Genomic DNA, 16,251 nt, shown 5'->3' with positions numbered 1-16,251 from the left:
CGAGTATTTAGAATCCCCCAAAAGGCTTCCCAAACTTCCCAAGGAATAGCAACATTCCAGGTGTCAGGAATCAAGACTCCATCAGCTGCCTTCCCAGTTTCCCAAGCAATAATGGCATTCTGGGTATGGGGAATGTAGAATGCCCCAGTTCCCTTTGAAAATTCCCACAGGAACCCCAAAGAATAAAAGCATTCCAGGTGTCAGGAAGAGAACCCTCCAGTTCCACTGCCAAATTCCCAAGGAGAAACAGAAATCTGGGTGTCAGGAATTTGGAATCCTCCAGCTCTGCACTCCAATCCCCAGGGATTAGCAGCATTCCGAGTGTCGGTGATGCCTTAAGGTCCAAGTTTTCTGTTCTGCTTGGGTATGCTTTCCATTGTGCTTTAGGGTGATAAAGGCAAAATAGTCCGATACCAGCTATGGACTCAAGGACAGTTTCTTCAGACTCCAGGCCAAAAGTATAAACAATGGGAGAAGAGGAGGGCAGGCCAGCCTGGAGAAGAGGAGGAGGACACCTTACAATTTGAGACTATTAATTGGATGGTGGACTGCTGTATGTAAATGGGCTGAAGTCTATAAAAATGTGAAATGATGTGACCAAGCCCTCTTTTACTTCCATCTTGGAGCCACTCAGGCAGGGCAGGGGCCACGCTCAGGCACTGTACTGCCCGGGTGTGGCCTTTGCAGGCCTTTCAATAAATACCCATTTATTTCCCCTAACTCTGTGTGATCTCTGTTCCAGCTCCTAAAGGCAACATCGGGAATTGAGAATCCCCCATAAAGCATCCCAAAATCCCACACAATCCCAAGAATAGCAACATTGCAAGTGTAAGGAATGAGAATCCGGAGGCTCCTCTCCCAAATTCTCTTGGAACAATGGCATTCCAGGTGTCAGAAATTTCATATCGTCCATATGCCGTCCCAAAGAGCCATGGAAGAAAAGCATCTCAGGCACAGGTAAAGTAGAATAAAGTAGAATCATCTAGTTCCCCTCCCGAATTCCCATGGAATTACGGCTTCCATGACATTGGGAATGTAGAAATCGCCGGTTCCCTTTCCAAATTCCCAGGGAATAACAGAATTCTGGGTGTCAGGGATTTGGAATCCTCCAGTTCCCCACTCAAACTGCAACTCAAATAATGGCATTCTGGGTATCAGGAATTTGCAATCTTCCAGCTCCTCAATGAAATTCCCATGGAGTAACAGACATCAGGAATTGAGAATCATCCAATTGCAGTCCCATACTCCCATGGAATAATGGCATTCCGGGTGTCGGGTACTTAGAATCCCCCATAAGGCTTCCAGCACTTCCACCTAATTCCCAGGAATAGCAACATTCCGGGTGTCAGGATTTGAGATTCCACCAGCCACCCTCTTAAATTCCCACCAAGACCATTGAATCGTAGCATTCTGGGCATTGGGAATTTAGAATCCTCCAGTTCCCAACCCGAATTCCCTTGGAATAATGGCATTCCAGACATCAGAAATTTAATCTTGTCCATATGCCCTATCAAGTGCCCATGGAATAAATGCGTATCAGGCAGGGGGAAAGTAGAATCATCTAGTTCCCCTCCCAAATTCCCATGGAATTCCAGCATCCCAGGTATTGGGAATTTAGAATTTTCCAGTTTCCCATAAAAATTGCCAGAGAATAACAGAATTCTAGGCGTCAGGAATTTGGAATCTTCAAGCACCACACGCAAATCCCCACGGAAAAACAGCATTTCGTCTGAGCTTTGGTAGTCTGGACAACTCCAGTACCTGTCCCAATTCCAATGGAATTTCAGCATCCTGGGCTTTAGGAATTAAGAATTCTCCACTTGCGCTCCCAATTTCCCATGGAATAGTGGCACTCCGGGTTTCAGGAATTTCTAATGCCCCAGTTCCCTTCCCAAATTTCCACCAGAACCCCAAGGAATAACAGCGTTCCAGGTGTCAAAAATTGAGAATCCTCCATTTCCACTCCCAAATTCCCATGAAAGAGGGGGATTGAATTTTGAATCTTCCTTGTGCCATGCCAAATTCCCATGGAATAATGGCAGTCCGGGCACTGGTACTTTGGACCCCTCCAGTTCGCCCCCCCCAATTCCCATGGAATTGCAGCATCCCTGGCATTAGGAATTTAGAATTCTCTAGATGTCCTCCCAATTTTTCACGGAATAATGGCATGCCAGGTGTCAGGAATTTAGAATCATCCCCCATAGTCTTCTCAGATTCCAATCATATTCCCATGGAATAACTACATTCCAGGTGTCAGGAATCCAGAATCATCCAATTCTGCTCTAATAGTCCCATGGAATAATGGCATTCCAAGTGTCGGGTATTTAGAATCCCCCATAAGGCTTCTCAAACATCCATCCAATTCCCAAGGAATAGCAACATTCCAGGTTTCAGGAGTTGAGAATCCTCCAGTCACCCACTTAAATTCCCACCAAGACCATGAAATTACGGAATTCTGGGCTTTGGGTGTTTGGAATCCTCCAGCACAGCACCCAAATCCCCACGGATAACCAGCCTTCCGGGTGTCAGGAATTGAGAACCCTCCAGTTGCCCTCAATATTTCCAATGCAAAAAAGCATTCCAGGTTTCAGGAATTTAGAATGCCCCAGCTCCCTTCCCAAATTCCCAACAGAACCCCAAGGAATATCAGCATTCCAGGTGTAAGGAATTGAGAATCCTCCTCTTCTACTCCCATATTCCCATGGAATGGCGTCATTCCTAGTTTTGGGAATTTAGAACAAGCCAGTTTGCCTCACAAATTCCCATGGAAGAACAGCAATCCGGGCAGCGAGAATTTTGAATCCTCCTGCTTCTCTCCCAGATTCCTAACGAAATTATGGAATTACAGCTGTTATAAATGCACGACATGTTGTTGGCTCTGTGCAAGTATTGGGATAATTGCTATATGTATAATGTTAAAATAGCATTTCTATATGGATATAGTCTTGGTTAATAGTAAAAGTCAGACATAAGTTTTTTAGAGATAGTTTGCTTAAGCTACCCGCTTAGTCAAAGATAACAGCCCGTGAACACGTGATGGGGACCCTGCAGCTGACAGGACAATTATCAACACTCACCAGCTGGACCACCACCCAAATTAAAAGGGATAAGGAGCAGGATAAAAGCACAAGCCAAGAAACACGCATGCTCTAAAAGGGCGGACCCAAGGAGCGGCCATGCTAAACAGTTCCCAGAAACAGTTGACTATGCATGAAGGTCTAGGAATATGTAACTAATGGATGGATGGTAAAATGCATTTAAAAGGGTGTTCCCGCAGCAGAGGTGTGCTCTTGGCAGCACGCCAAGCACCCGGCCGTTTTAACCCTTTGCTTTATGCATGTCTCCTATTGTCTTTTTATTAAACCTTTTAATTCTCCCAAACCAGTGAACCGTGTTTTTCGCAACAGCATTCCTGGCGTCAGGAATTTAGAATCCTTCAGATCCTCACAAATCTTCCCATGGAATGACGTTCTTCCAGAGATAGGTATTTGAAATCCTCCTCTTCCCCTCCCAAATTCCCACTGAATTCCTGCATCCCAGGCAATACAAATCCAGAATTCTTCAGTTCCACTCAGAAATTCTCATGGAATAATGGAAATCCTGGCAGGGAGAAATTTTGAATCCTCCTGCTTCCCTCCCAGATTCTCACCGAAACTATGGAATTACAGCATTCCAAGGAGCCAGACATTTGGAATCTTCCAGTTGCATTTCCAAATTTTCAGGTAAAACCACCATTCTGGCTATCAGAAATTTGGAATCCTCCAGCTCTGCATTCAATTCCCCAGGGAATAACAGCATTCCGGGTGTCAGGAATTGAGAACCCCCCATAAAGCAACCTAAAATTTCACCCAATTCCCAAAGAATAGCAACATTCTCGGTGTAAGGAGTAAGAATCCTCCAGTTCCCAACCCAAATTCCCTTGAATTAATGGCATTCCAGGCATCAGAAATGTCATATATTCCATATGTCCTCCCAAGTGCCCATGGAATAAAAGTGTATCAGGCAGGGGGAAAGTAGAATCATCTAGTTCCCCTCCCGAATTCCCATGGAATTATATCTGCCACGACATTGGGAATTTCCACTTCCAAATTCCCAGAGAGTAACAGAATTCTGAGTCAGGGATTTGGAATCCTCCAGTTCTCCACCCAAACTGCGACTGGAATAATGGCATTCTGGGTATCAAGGAATTTGGAATCTTCCAGCTCCGCAACCAAATTTCCATGGAGTAACAGCATTCCAGACATCAGGAATTGAGAGGATTTCAGTTGCCCTCCCAAATTCACATGGAATAATGGCATGCTGGGTGACAGGAATTTAGCACTCCGTATGCTCTACCAAATTCCCCCCTAATTCCCATCCAATAAAAGCATTCAAGATTTCAGGAATTGTCAATGCTCCAATTCTACTCCCAAATTCCCATGCAATAATGGTATTCTGTGTGTTGTGAATTTTGAACCCTCCAGTTTCCCTCCCATGGAAAAATGGGATTCCAGGCATCATGAAATTGGAATTCTCCATGTGCCCTCCGAAATTCCCATGGAATAACAGCAGTCCAGGCATTGACATTTTGGACCCGCTCCCCCACCCTCTAATTCCCATGGATTTGCAGCATCCCGGGCATTAGGAAATTAGAATTCTTCAGATGCCCTCACAATTTTCCATGGAATAATAGCAGGCCCAGTGTCAGGAATTTAGAATCCCCCATCGCGTTCTCTAATTCCAATCATATTCCCATGGAATATTGGCACTCTGGGTTTCGGGAATTGAGAATCACCCCTACACCCTCCAAATTCCCACTAGTATCCCAAAGAATAACAGCATTCCAGGTGTCAGGAATTGAGAATCCTCCAGTTCTACTCCCAAACTCCCATAGAATTCCAGCATTCCCATTTTTCCAAATTTTAATTCCCATGGATTAACAGAAATCCTGGCAGATAAACTTCTGAATCTTCTAGCTTCCCTCCCAGATTCCCTCTCAAATTGTGGAATTATAGCATTCCTGGCATCAGGGATTTGAAAACCTGCAGCTCCCCACACAAATTCCCAGAGGACAATGGCATTCCAGGTATGGAGAATATGGAATCCTCCAGTTCCCCTTCTAAATTCCCAGGGAATATCAGAATTCTGGGCGTCAGGGATTTGGAATCCTCCAGCTCTGCTCCCAAATCCGGGTGTTTGGAAATTAGAATTCCCCAGAGTCTTCTCAAATTCCAAACATATTCCCATGGAATAATGATATTCCAGGCATCAGGAATTGAGAATCATCCAATTTAACTCACATACTCCCATGGAATAACACCATTCTGCTTGTCGGGAATTTAGAATCCCCCACAAAGCATCCCAAAATTGCACCCAATTCCCAAGGAAGAGCCACATTGCAGCCGTCAGGAATTGAGAACCCTCCAGCTCCCTTCCCAAATTCCCACAAACACCAGGAATTGCAGCATTCTAGGCATTGGGTATTTGGAACCCTCCAGCGCCGCACCCAAACCCCCACGGAAGAACAGCATTCCGGCTTTGGGGAATTGAGAATCCTCCAGTTGCAGTCCCAATATCCCATTGAATAATGGCATTTCCAGGTCTTGGGAATGTAGAATCGCTGTAGGCCCTCCAAGTTCCCACCAGAATCCTTAAGAATAACAGCATTCCAGGTGTCAGGAATTGAGAAACCTCCAGTTCCACTCCCAGACGCTAGTGGAATTACAGAATTCTGGGCCTTGGAAAATTTGAACCCTCTAGTTCCACTCCCAAATTCCCATGGAAAAGACAGATTCCAGGCATCATGAACTTCAAACTGTCCACGTTCCATCCCAAATTTCCATGAGATAACAGGAATTTGGACACTGGAAGTTTCGACATCTCCCGTTCCCCTCCCAATTCTCATGGAATTGCAGCATCCTGGACCTCAGGAATTCAGAATTCTCCAGATGCCCTCCCAATTTCCCATGAAATAATGGCACGCGGGTGTCAGGAAATAAGAGTGCCCCAGAGTCTTCTCAAATTCCGATCATATTCCCATGGAATAACTAGTTCCCTGGTTTTAGGGATTGAGCGTCATCTTGTTCTACTCCCATACTCCCACGGAAAAAATGGCATTCTGGGAGTCAGGAATTTAGAATCCCCCATAAGGCTTCCCAAACTTCCACCCATTTCCCAAGCAATAGCAACATTCCAAGTGTCAGGAATTCAGAATCCTCCAGCCCCCTCCCAAATTCCCACCAAGACCATGGAATTACAGCATTCTGGGCATTGGGAATTTGGAACCCTGCAGTTCCACTCCCAAATTTTCACGCAATTACAGCATCCCAATGGAATACTGGATGTCAGGAATTGAAAATCTTTCAGTTCCCCACCCAATTTCCTCATGGAATAATGGCACTTCAGGTGTCGGGACTTTAGAATCCTTCATACACCCTCCCCAGTTCCCACCATTATGCCAAAGAATAACTACATTGTAGGTGTCAGGAATTGAGAATCCTCCAGTTCCAATCCCAAATTCCCATGGAATTACGGCATTCCCAGTTTTGGGAATTTTCAACCCTCCAGTTCTCCTCAGAAATTCCCATGGAATAATGGCATTCCGGACAGTTAGAATTTTGACTCCTACTGCTTCCCTCCCAGACTGTCACCGATACTAAGAAATTACAGCAGAAATTCCAGGTGTTAGGAATTTGGAATCCTCCAGGTCTGCACTCAAATTCCTATGGAATAAAGGCATTCAGGTATCCAGAATTTAAAATCCTCCAGCTCCTCTCACAATTGCCCATGGAATAATGGCTTTCAGGATGTTAGGCATTTCCAACCATCTGTATGCCCTCTGAAATTGCCATGGAATTGCAGCATACCAGGCATTGGGAATTTATAATTCTCCGCTTCCCAATTCCCAGGGAATAACAGAATTACGGGTGTCAGATACTTGGAATCTTTCAGCTCTGCAACCAAATCCTCACGGAATAAGAGCATTCCCAGTGTCCAGTATTGACAATCCTCCATTTCCTATCCCAATTTTTCATGGAATAATGACATTCAGGGTGTCAGGAATTTAGAATCCACCATACGCCCTCCCAAATTCACAGCAAATTCCCATGGAATAACAGCATTGCAGTTGTCAGGAATTGAGAATCCACCAGTTCCCCTCCCAAATTACCACCAAATTACCATGGAATAACTGCATTCCAGGTGCTAGGAACTGAGAATCCTCTTGTTCCCCTCCCAAATTGCCATGGAATAATGATGTTCTGAGAGTTGGGAATCTTGAATTTACCAGTTGAGAACTGTTAGGAATTGAGAATCCTCCAGTTCCCCTCCCATACTTCCATGGAATAATGGCATTCCGGGAATCAGGAATTCAGAATCCCTCATAAGGCTTCCTAAACTTCCACTCAGTTCCCAAGGAATAGCAACATTCCAGGTGTCAGGAACTGAGAATCCTCCAGCCTCCCTCCCAAAATCCCACCAAGACCATAGAATTACAGCATTCTGGACATTGGGAATTTTGAATCCTCCATTTTTCCTCCCAAATTCCCATGTAATAACAGCATTCCAGACGTCCGAAATTTCTTATCGTCCGTATGCTCTACCAAATTCCCAGGGAATAACAGCCTCCCAGGCATGGGGAATTTAGAATTCTTCAGTTCCCCTCCCAATTTCCCAGGGAGTAACAGAATTCCGTGCGTCAGAAATTTGGAGTCCTCCAGATGCCTTCCCCATTTCTCATGGAATAATGTCATTTCGGATGTCAGGAGTTTACAATCCCCCATTCACCTGCCAGAAATTCCTATCATAATTCCATGGAACAACAGCATTCCGGTTTTCAGGAATTTAGAATAATCCACTTCCCCACCCAAATGCCCATGGAATTACAGCATTCCCAGTTTGGGGTATTTTGAGCCCTCCAGTTCCCCTCATAAATTCCCACTGAATAACTGCATTCCAGGCATTGGGAATTTACAGTCCTTCTGCATCACTCCCAAATTGCCTGCCTTCTTCCAAGATTCCCACTAAGTCTATGGAATTACAGCATTCCTAGCATTGGGAATTTAGAATCCTCCAGGTCTCCTCCCAAATTTCCACTGAAACCATGGAATTAACCACATGCCCAATCAATTTGAAGTTGGAATCCTCCAGTTCCCCTGCCAATTCCCATGGAATAACCACATTTCAAATTCTGGGAATTGCAAATACTCCATTTCCTCTCCCAAATTCCCACTTAAACCCTGGAATAAGGGCATTCCAGACATTAAGAATTTGGAATCCTCCAGGTCCCCTCCCAAATCCCCATAGCATAGCAGCATTCTATGCACTGGGATTTTCAAATCTTCCATATGCCCTCTTAAATTCCCACCAAAACCTTGGAATTACAGCAATCAGGGAGTAGGAAACTAAGAATCCTCCAATTCCCCTCTCTAATTCCCATGGAATCCTCCAGTTCCTGTCTCATACTCCCATGGAATAATGGCATTGCGGGTGTAAGGAATTTAGAATCCCCATATGCCCTCCCAAATTCCCACCAAATTCTCATGGAATAACCACATTTGAGGTGTCAGGAATTTCTAATGCTCCAGTTCCCGTCTCAAAATCCCATGGAATAATGATATTCTGAGTATTGGGAATCTTGAATCCCCCAGTTCGCGTCATATACTCTCATGAAATCATGGCATTCCAGGTGTAAGGAATTTAGAATACCACATAAATCGTCCCAAAATCCTACCAAATTCCCAAGCAATAAGAGCATTCCAGGTGTCAGGAATTGAGATTTCTCCAGCTCCTCTCCCAAATTCCCACCAAAACCATGGAATTACAGCATTCTTGGCAATGGGAATTTGGAATCCTGCAGTTCCCCTCCCAATTTTCCATGGCCTTGTGGAATGGAATAGCATGAAAACAATTACCAGGGAACTGGACTGGCCAATGTACCATGGGATACCTTCTCCCTCAGTTACAGGTTACAAACCAAACGGATGAATTGACAGGTCGTCTTCAAGGACTATGGAAGCACAGACTCACTAAGGCAACACCCAATAACCCACCAGTGTCATACAGCACCAGGCTTCACAGATTGTTAGGCCGTTGCTCCCAAATTTAGGAATTGCACAGCTGCAACATGCCATTTCAAGCATCTCAGCCAAAATAGAATTGACTGCTAATTCAACAGCGGGTGCTTTAAGAAGACTACAAACTGAAATAAACTCAATTAAAGAAGCAGTCTGTCAAAACCACATGGTGTTAGATATGGGAACAGTCAAATGGGAGGAGTTTGTATTCTAATTTATACCAGTTGTTGCACTTATATAGACCAGTCAGGGCAAAAGCTAACCACTGGCTATTTGGGCAGACAATCCTATAGAGCATGCCCAGGAAGCAGGGGTGGAAAGTTCAAACCCAAGGAAGACTTATGAGCCTTCATCCAAAACGACCAGCAGGAGGCTGACAATCACCTCGTGCAGAAACCATGCACGTGTTCAAGGGCTCACATAGTCATGTCATTACAAAATATGTTGCAAGATGAAAGATAGCAAAAAATAATTTGCACATTAACTAGAAAACATATACAGGCTAGTACTGTGCAAAGAATGGACAGGTGATTTAGTTGTGGAGCAATGCCCGTCACTCCAGGTATCAAATAAGCAAATAACTGGCCCATAGGCCTTATATTATAGAGTACTACTGGTTTCTAGCCTAGTTTTCAGGCATCAGAATGCAGTGGATTTCAGCATCACCCTACTGAGGAAAGAATTTGGTCCAAGCCTGCATCCCAATTTCAGACTGTACAGGAACCCTGTAGAATTCTTCCCACTCAACCTGGAACTGTGCAACAGAACAGAACTGCACCCATTATAGCCCTGCATGGGAGAGACTTTAATTCATCTAGGAAGTGTTTCCTAAGGCCTTGTGTGCAATCCTTGCTTGGGATCTATAGTCATGATTTGTATCCCAGGAACAAAGGAATTAATTTGATTATTCCAACATGTCTTTGCAGATGTTTGTCTTTGGAAATGGAGACAGTGCCTCTGTAAAATCTAGTTGCACTGGGAAACTCAGCTGCTGATTGTGTGCTGGAGCTCCTACCATCCGTCTCATAAAAGAAATTATTTCAGGACTAAGAGTTTCTGCCTTATGACAGACAGCAAGTGTTGCTAGCAGTTGCTCCAGGTGCTCCTGCCAACAGCCCCTGTAGGAAGGAGCACAGCCCCCAGTGGACGTGGGCTTTGGCTCCCTCTGGCACAGAAGCCCCCGGGGCACAGGTCTCTGTGGCAGGAGCCAGGCACCAGCGCTGCCAGGGCTCGGGGGGTGGCAGGTCTGCTTGGGCAAGGACTCTGCCACACCCGCTGATTTCAGTGCTCGCAGGGCCCAGGGGTCAGAGCAGCATTTGTGCCCTGGCCCACATGATCCTTGACTGTGTCACAGCCGTGGGTTTAGGATGGCCACCAGCCGGGACGTGTCCCAAGGAGGCCGAGCCAGCTTCTGTGCAAGGCCCCGTGCCCTTCCCGCTGGGGCTGCGTCGGAGCCCTGGGGGCTCCTTCTGCTGTCCTGAGCCCGCAGAGCAGGGCAGCGATTGCTGATGGTTTGAGCTGTTCCTAAAGATCCTGTGGGGCTGACTTAGACACTTGGGGTGAGGGATTCCTACAAACCTGGGCCACATTGGGTGGGCTGGGGGCAGGCCAGGGCCGGTGGCGTGTGCAAGGGCCGTTAGTGAAACGGTTCAGCATGGTCACCATGGCATGGAACAGGACAGGGTGTCAACGACCGTTGGAGAGCTGTGGTGATATAAGAGCCAACGTTGACACGGCCACGGCACAGTGCTTGGAGCACGCGACTGGACAGGAAGGGACAGAGCGGTGCCGTGAGGAGCCCCCGCACAGCGCACTCGTTCCTGTCCGACCCGGAGCTTCTCTGAGTGTCACTGACTGTTTGCCACGCAGCTTTCCCAAGGCATCTCTCTTACAGGTGCCCTCGAGGCCAGACTCTGGCATGGCAGGAAGATTTCTCAACATCTTCAAAGTGTTTAGCCGAATAAAAAGGAGAGGCTCTAAAGTTCACCCAGCCCAACATCCTGAAGACCCAGAGCCATTTCAGCCAATGCAGGATGGTGAGTGGAGCAGCTGGGTAAAAGGGCTGAAGGCTGCTGCAACCTTGGCCCCCTCCCATCCCATCCCATCCCTTTGGGACATGCCCAGGCACAGGAGAGAAGAGGGGCCAGGCAGACACCCCGCAGTGCCCGTGCTCCATCCCCTGGGGCATCCCTGGGCTGTCCCTGCCTGGGGAGCGCAGGGCTGGGCTCTGTTCTCCGGCCTCTCCCGCAGCCCCTCAGCTCTGGCTGCGCTCGCTCTTTGCCAGGTGCAGCCATGGACAGCACACACGAGCAGGACTCCACCCGTGGCCGCTTCCACAGAACAGCGCAGGTACCTGCAGCCATCCCCACCTGGGCTGGGCCTGCTGCCACTGCTCAGCCCAGCACAGAGCTTGGAGCACTCCATGGAACAGCCTTCTCTTCCTGTCCTTTGTTCTCCTGCCGCACTTGCAAATTTATCCAATACTTTTGGCAGGAAGTGACCAGCACCATGGGCACCGAGTCCACAGAAAACTGTGAGGACTACACCACCAACACGAGTGCTGCCCTGCTCGACAAGCTTGTAGAAGAGTGTTTGGTCAATCCCAAGCAAGTAAGCAGCCTGTGGCGATGGTTTGATCTCCCCAGGAATTGGTTAGCCTCGCAAGTCACTGGGGCCTGCTGATCCCCATCAGTCTTTGAGGCCACCACAGTGTGGTGGGAACAGAAGCACTTCTGTGGGAAAGCCGGGGACATTACTGCCTCTGGCAGCTTTCCAAGTCTTCCTATGCCTTCTTCAGGTGTCTGCCATGGTGAGATACATCCACCAGTGGCTCATGGCCAATGAGACTGATGACCATAGGGTGGAGAAAAACCTGCTGGATCTCACCGAGGCACTGCCCACTGATGTGGTGATGACTCTCCTGCGTGTGGCCCCATCGTGTGACAGGTATGGGGCCCACCTGCCCAGAGGGCTCAGGGCTCACCAGCCCATCACCCTGTACAGCCTGCTCCAGGTCTGTCTGAACAACAGAGTGTTCCAGGGCTCTCTGGATGCTCCCTTTCCCAGCCCTGACTTGTCAGCACCCACCCCTGCTGCCATGCTCCCTCCCTGCCCCTCAGGAGCCTGTCCCCACAGGCCTAAACTCCCTGGGTGTTGCTGGTGAGGGGCAATGGGCAGAGGCAGAGCTGGCAGCCAGCTCAGGTCCCTGCTACTGCCCAGGCCACGCTGCTGTGTCTGAGACTGCCCTGAGACAGAGCTCTAACCCTACAGAGCTGCTACAATCATGTGGAAGACAATCTTGTGCTCGCCCAGGACTGCAAAGCTGGCGCGGTTGAGACTCCTGGATGTGCTGGGGAGCTGGCCAGAGCACAGCACACGTACCTCAGATGGGGACACAACGAGAGTCTTTGCCCTGGCTGTGAGTTTCTGGAACTGGCCTTTGCTCACCCCAAGGCTGCCCCTCCTGCAGCTCTCCACCCTCCTTCCCCCACTGCATCTCCCAGCCTCAGGTGCTGGGCTGAATCCTGGCCCAGGGGCAGCTTCAGGGGCACCAGGCCCAGTGCTCCCCCTGCATCTCCCCTGGCCTCTCCCTGCCACGCTCGGGCCCTGCCGCACGGACACATCGGCACTGAGCGCTGTCTCGGGGTGTTTGTCCTTTGCAGGCAACTGTGGTGGTGTGGAAGATCCTCCAGGAGCCCTGCATCCCACAGATAGTGACACTGTATTTCACCCACCTGTTTGTCCACCTGCTCTTCCAAGCGTACTTCAGCACTTGCGATACACCAGAGGAGGTCGATAAATTGTGGAAAAGATGCCAGAAAGAACACGGCTTTGCTGCCAGCCCCAACAGGTTTTCCATCCCAGTCCTTCTGTCCCTGCCGTGTCCCCAGGGTAGGAGTCGGTGCTCCCGGCATGACCTGAGCTTTTCTGTGCACACAGGTTTGCACTGGAGACCCTGAAGTCCCTGCTCTGCCGAATGCAGTGTGAGGATGTGGTGACGGCAATGGAGCGCAAGTGTGGCTGGGACACGCTGCTGTCTGCTGACTCCCAGCACTATGCCGTGGGTGTGCTGGTCAGGTGAGACCCCACGCTCCCCACTCTTTGTGCTCTGTGTCCGGAGTGTCCTACACAGTAGCCGTGCCCATGGGCCAGAGGGCCTTGTCACCGAGGCACAGCCAAAGAGACTGGAAAAGACTGGGAAAGGAGGGTGCCCAAAAGGAGCTGCCTCCAAAATAGCTCAGGTCCCCTTGCAGCAGGATGGTGGGGAAAGACCAGACCTCTGGGAATCAGTCCTGGGAGAGGTTTGTCCCCCTCACCCAGACCTTGCTTCCCTTTTCCTCCTTTCAGAGTAATGCGCTCCTCATCCACACCCTTGTCTTCTGGGATTGCATTGTACCTGCTCAGCCTGCTCAGCATGGAGATGCCATGCTGGGATTTTGCTGCCCTGGCATTCATTGTGGAGGTGAGCCTGATGGCCAGCGCTGTCTCCCTGAGCTGCCTCCCAGCTCTCTGGCCTCTCATAGGCACAGCTGCCTGGGACGGTGCCTGCGCCCTGTGCTGCTGTCTGGGCTCAGCCCTGTGCGGTTCTGGGCTCCTGCCGGCCTTGTTCCTGTCACTGCCCTGTGCCTTTCAGGTCCTGGAGTGCTTGGATGTGTCCAAATACGGGGCCAGTCTCCTGGAGATCATCTCAAAGAACCTGCAGAGCGAGTGCAGGGAGAGGCGGCACCTGGCGCTCAGATGCCTCATGGTGCTTGGCCCCATGAATCCCCCCATGGTGAGAAGGGAGCAGCTGCTGAAGCCCTGCCAGGAGCGTGAGCCTGGGGCATGCCGTGGCTTGCGCATGGCTGGGCTTTGGGTGCTGGGGGAGCTGATCCCAGCTCTCCTGCCTCCCGCGTCAGCTGCCCAGGTTCTTTGGGACAGGCCTTTGGCCTCTAGGCCCTGTGGCAGCAGAGTGGCCTTTCACACAGTTGTCTTCCAAACAGGCAAAAAAAATGTGGAACCTCACTGACAATCTTGTAGACATCCTGCAGGAAAACAATAGCTTCACGATCAGGATGACCATTGTTGTTCTCCAATATTTGTTCCTCCACAATGGTGCCCCTGTACGCAGCCCCATCGCCCTGCGGCTGGCTGAGGCGCTCCTGCCACTCTTTGACCACGTAAGGCTCTGTGCCCCAGGCCACGGCCACCGACTGCGGCCCGGACACTTTGTGACCCGTGAATTTCAGCGTTGGTGCCAACGCGGACCTGAAGGAACCAGTGCTTAGGTCTTTTTTCCTTCCTTTTCCTTCAGCACTGATAGAGAGGTGCAGCTGGGATCAATTACTGTGTTTGAAGACATGATAGGTTTATTAAGGAAAAACGACAGAAAGGCTCTGAAGACACACGTGTGGCAGAGCGTGTTCCCACTGTTTATCCACTGCCACGATAAGAATCCGGACGTGGCAGAGGTGAGGACTCGTGGGCTGCCCGTGTCCCCTGGTTGGGGCACAGCTGCCGCCTGCCCTGGTGCCTGGCGGGCTGCAGCCTCCTCCAGGCCTTGGCACAGGGACACGGGCCCTGTGCCCTGAGCTGCAGGGACATCTCTGCATCTCTGCTGCTCTCCAGGCATCTCGGGAAACACTGATTTGTGCAGCCAAGTTCCTGAAGAGAAGGGATCTCCTGCAACTCGTGAAGACAGCGGAGCTGTGGAAGTTCGCCGAGTGCCTGGTAAGGACGGCCTGGAAGCGCCAGGCTCAGGCTGGAGAAGCCCCCTGAGCGCGGCGCTCACTGTGTGCGCTTGGCAGCTGTGGCCCTGCCCAGCGCTGCAGGCAGGGGCCGCACGGGCTCTTTTCCAGGCTCCTGCGCCCCTGAGCCGGCTGCCCTCGGAGCCCCGGCCCAGCGGGGCTGCGGGGCGGGCCGGCACCGCGGCTCCCCGGGCAGCAGCCGGCCCTGTGCCCCTGCAGAGCCCGGCCAGCGGCTGCTGGCCGCGCCTCAGGGCTGTGCGGGCAGGGGAGGCCGGGCCCGGGAGCGGGCAGCGCCTGCCAAAGGGCCAGAGCCCGCCCCGACCCTTCGCTCCCGCCGCTCTCCGCAGCTGGCAGAGGACAGGAGCCGAGCGGCCGAGCACCTGCGCCAGGCCCTGCCCTACCTGCGGAGCCCACAGGAGCCCCTGCGAGCGGCGGCCGTCAGGTTCATGGGGTGAGCCCGTGCTCCCTCCCCGCCCCGCCACAGCTCGGCCCCAGCCCCGCCTGCTTGCCCCGGCAGCTTCTGCCATCCGGGCCCGGCGCCGCGGAGCCCCGGCTGCCCTCGGGGCTGCTGCCGCCCTCTCGCAGCCGTGCCCTTGGGCGGCAGCGTGCGGCAAGGGCCCGGGCTGAGCCTGCCGGGCCACGAGGGCCAGTGGCCACAGGGCTGGCAGCGCCGCTGGCGGGAGCTGTGCCGCTGGGCAGAGCCGTGACAGGGTCTGTGTTCCCAGGGACGGCCAGGGCACTCATGAAGGGGAAGGAGGAAGAGCTGCAGGTGCTCAGTGAGGGTGAGTGAGGGCTGCGGGCTGTCAGCGGGGCTGGCAGGAGGAGCTGCAATCCCTGTCCCACCTGCGGAGGGGTTTTGCTTCTTGTGTGAACGAGGGCTGGTGTGGGCAGAGCTCACAGAGATTTCTGGGATGCGGGCAGGGGGATTCGTGGCCAGCAACTTGATCCCGTTGGTCCCCTCTTGGCCATTCCAATAGCTGGGAGGAATGCCCCTGACTGGAAGATCTCCTTGGATTCCCACAGATCCGGGCTTTGACCGTGGCTCTGTTCCTCTCTCTTCCAGCCCTTCAAGTGCTGAGTAAGGACAACAGCCCTTCCCGTGCAAGCCCAGTAACTCAACTTGCACTCAGGCAAAGAGCTGCAGAACTACCTTCACCTGGTGGCTCAGACAAAGCAGTGTCCCTTTAACACCTCCAGGTGCCACAGAAGAGGAGACAGCCTAGGGACCAGAGCCAGCTGGAGCTCCAGGCAGAGCTGATGATTGCACAGCTCTTGTGGCTTCGGCCCTCTCCCTGCTTGTAGACAGCTCCCTCCCTCCAGCCTTCAGAACCTGCCTATCACCTTTTTTCCTTCCCAGCTCATCCCTTTGCTTTGCCTTCCCTCAATAAATTGTTTGGCTTCTTCACGTTGCCTGTACTGTAAGTTGCACTTACCCAATTTTCAGGTCTTTCTTGGTATCTGAAGAACTTTTA

The 16,251-nt window shown here is 50.8% G+C and overlaps 3 protein-coding genes across 3 annotated transcripts in view; 2 read left to right on the top strand and 1 right to left on the bottom strand.

Moving 5' to 3' along the window:
* LOC306804246 (maestro heat-like repeat-containing protein family member 7) overlaps nucleotides 1–16,251 on the bottom strand; it is a gene marked incomplete at its 3' end in the record, with an annotated part of 128,754 nt that overhangs the window by 44,597 nt on the left and 67,906 nt on the right. The window lies entirely within an intron of this gene.
* Nucleotides 11,346–14,352, top strand: LOC306804233 (maestro heat-like repeat-containing protein family member 1; the record flags this gene model as incomplete). Its single annotated transcript, XM_079310552.1, has 10 exons — nucleotides 11,346–11,402; nucleotides 11,547–11,663; nucleotides 11,851–11,999; nucleotides 12,324–12,471; nucleotides 12,716–12,903; nucleotides 12,993–13,130; nucleotides 13,401–13,515; nucleotides 13,687–13,827; nucleotides 14,036–14,212; nucleotides 14,347–14,352. 10 exons carry the CDS (start codon nucleotides 11,346–11,348, stop codon nucleotides 14,350–14,352), a joined length of 1,236 nt encoding a protein of 411 aa, XP_079166678.1.
* LOC306804306 (uncharacterized protein) overlaps nucleotides 15,270–16,251 on the top strand; it is a 25,910-nt gene continuing 24,928 nt past the window's right edge. The window contains exon 1 of the transcript XR_013774841.1: nucleotides 15,270–15,561. The gene's annotated coding sequence lies outside the window, so the exon portion shown is untranslated. The remainder of the gene's footprint in view (nucleotides 15,562–16,251) is intronic.

This window comes from Erithacus rubecula, assembly GCF_903797595.1.
Source record: "Erithacus rubecula genome assembly, chromosome: 8".
NCBI classification, from domain to species: Eukaryota; Metazoa; Chordata; class Aves; order Passeriformes; family Muscicapidae; genus Erithacus; species Erithacus rubecula.
This window is presented reverse-complemented; position numbering and strand designations above follow the sequence as displayed.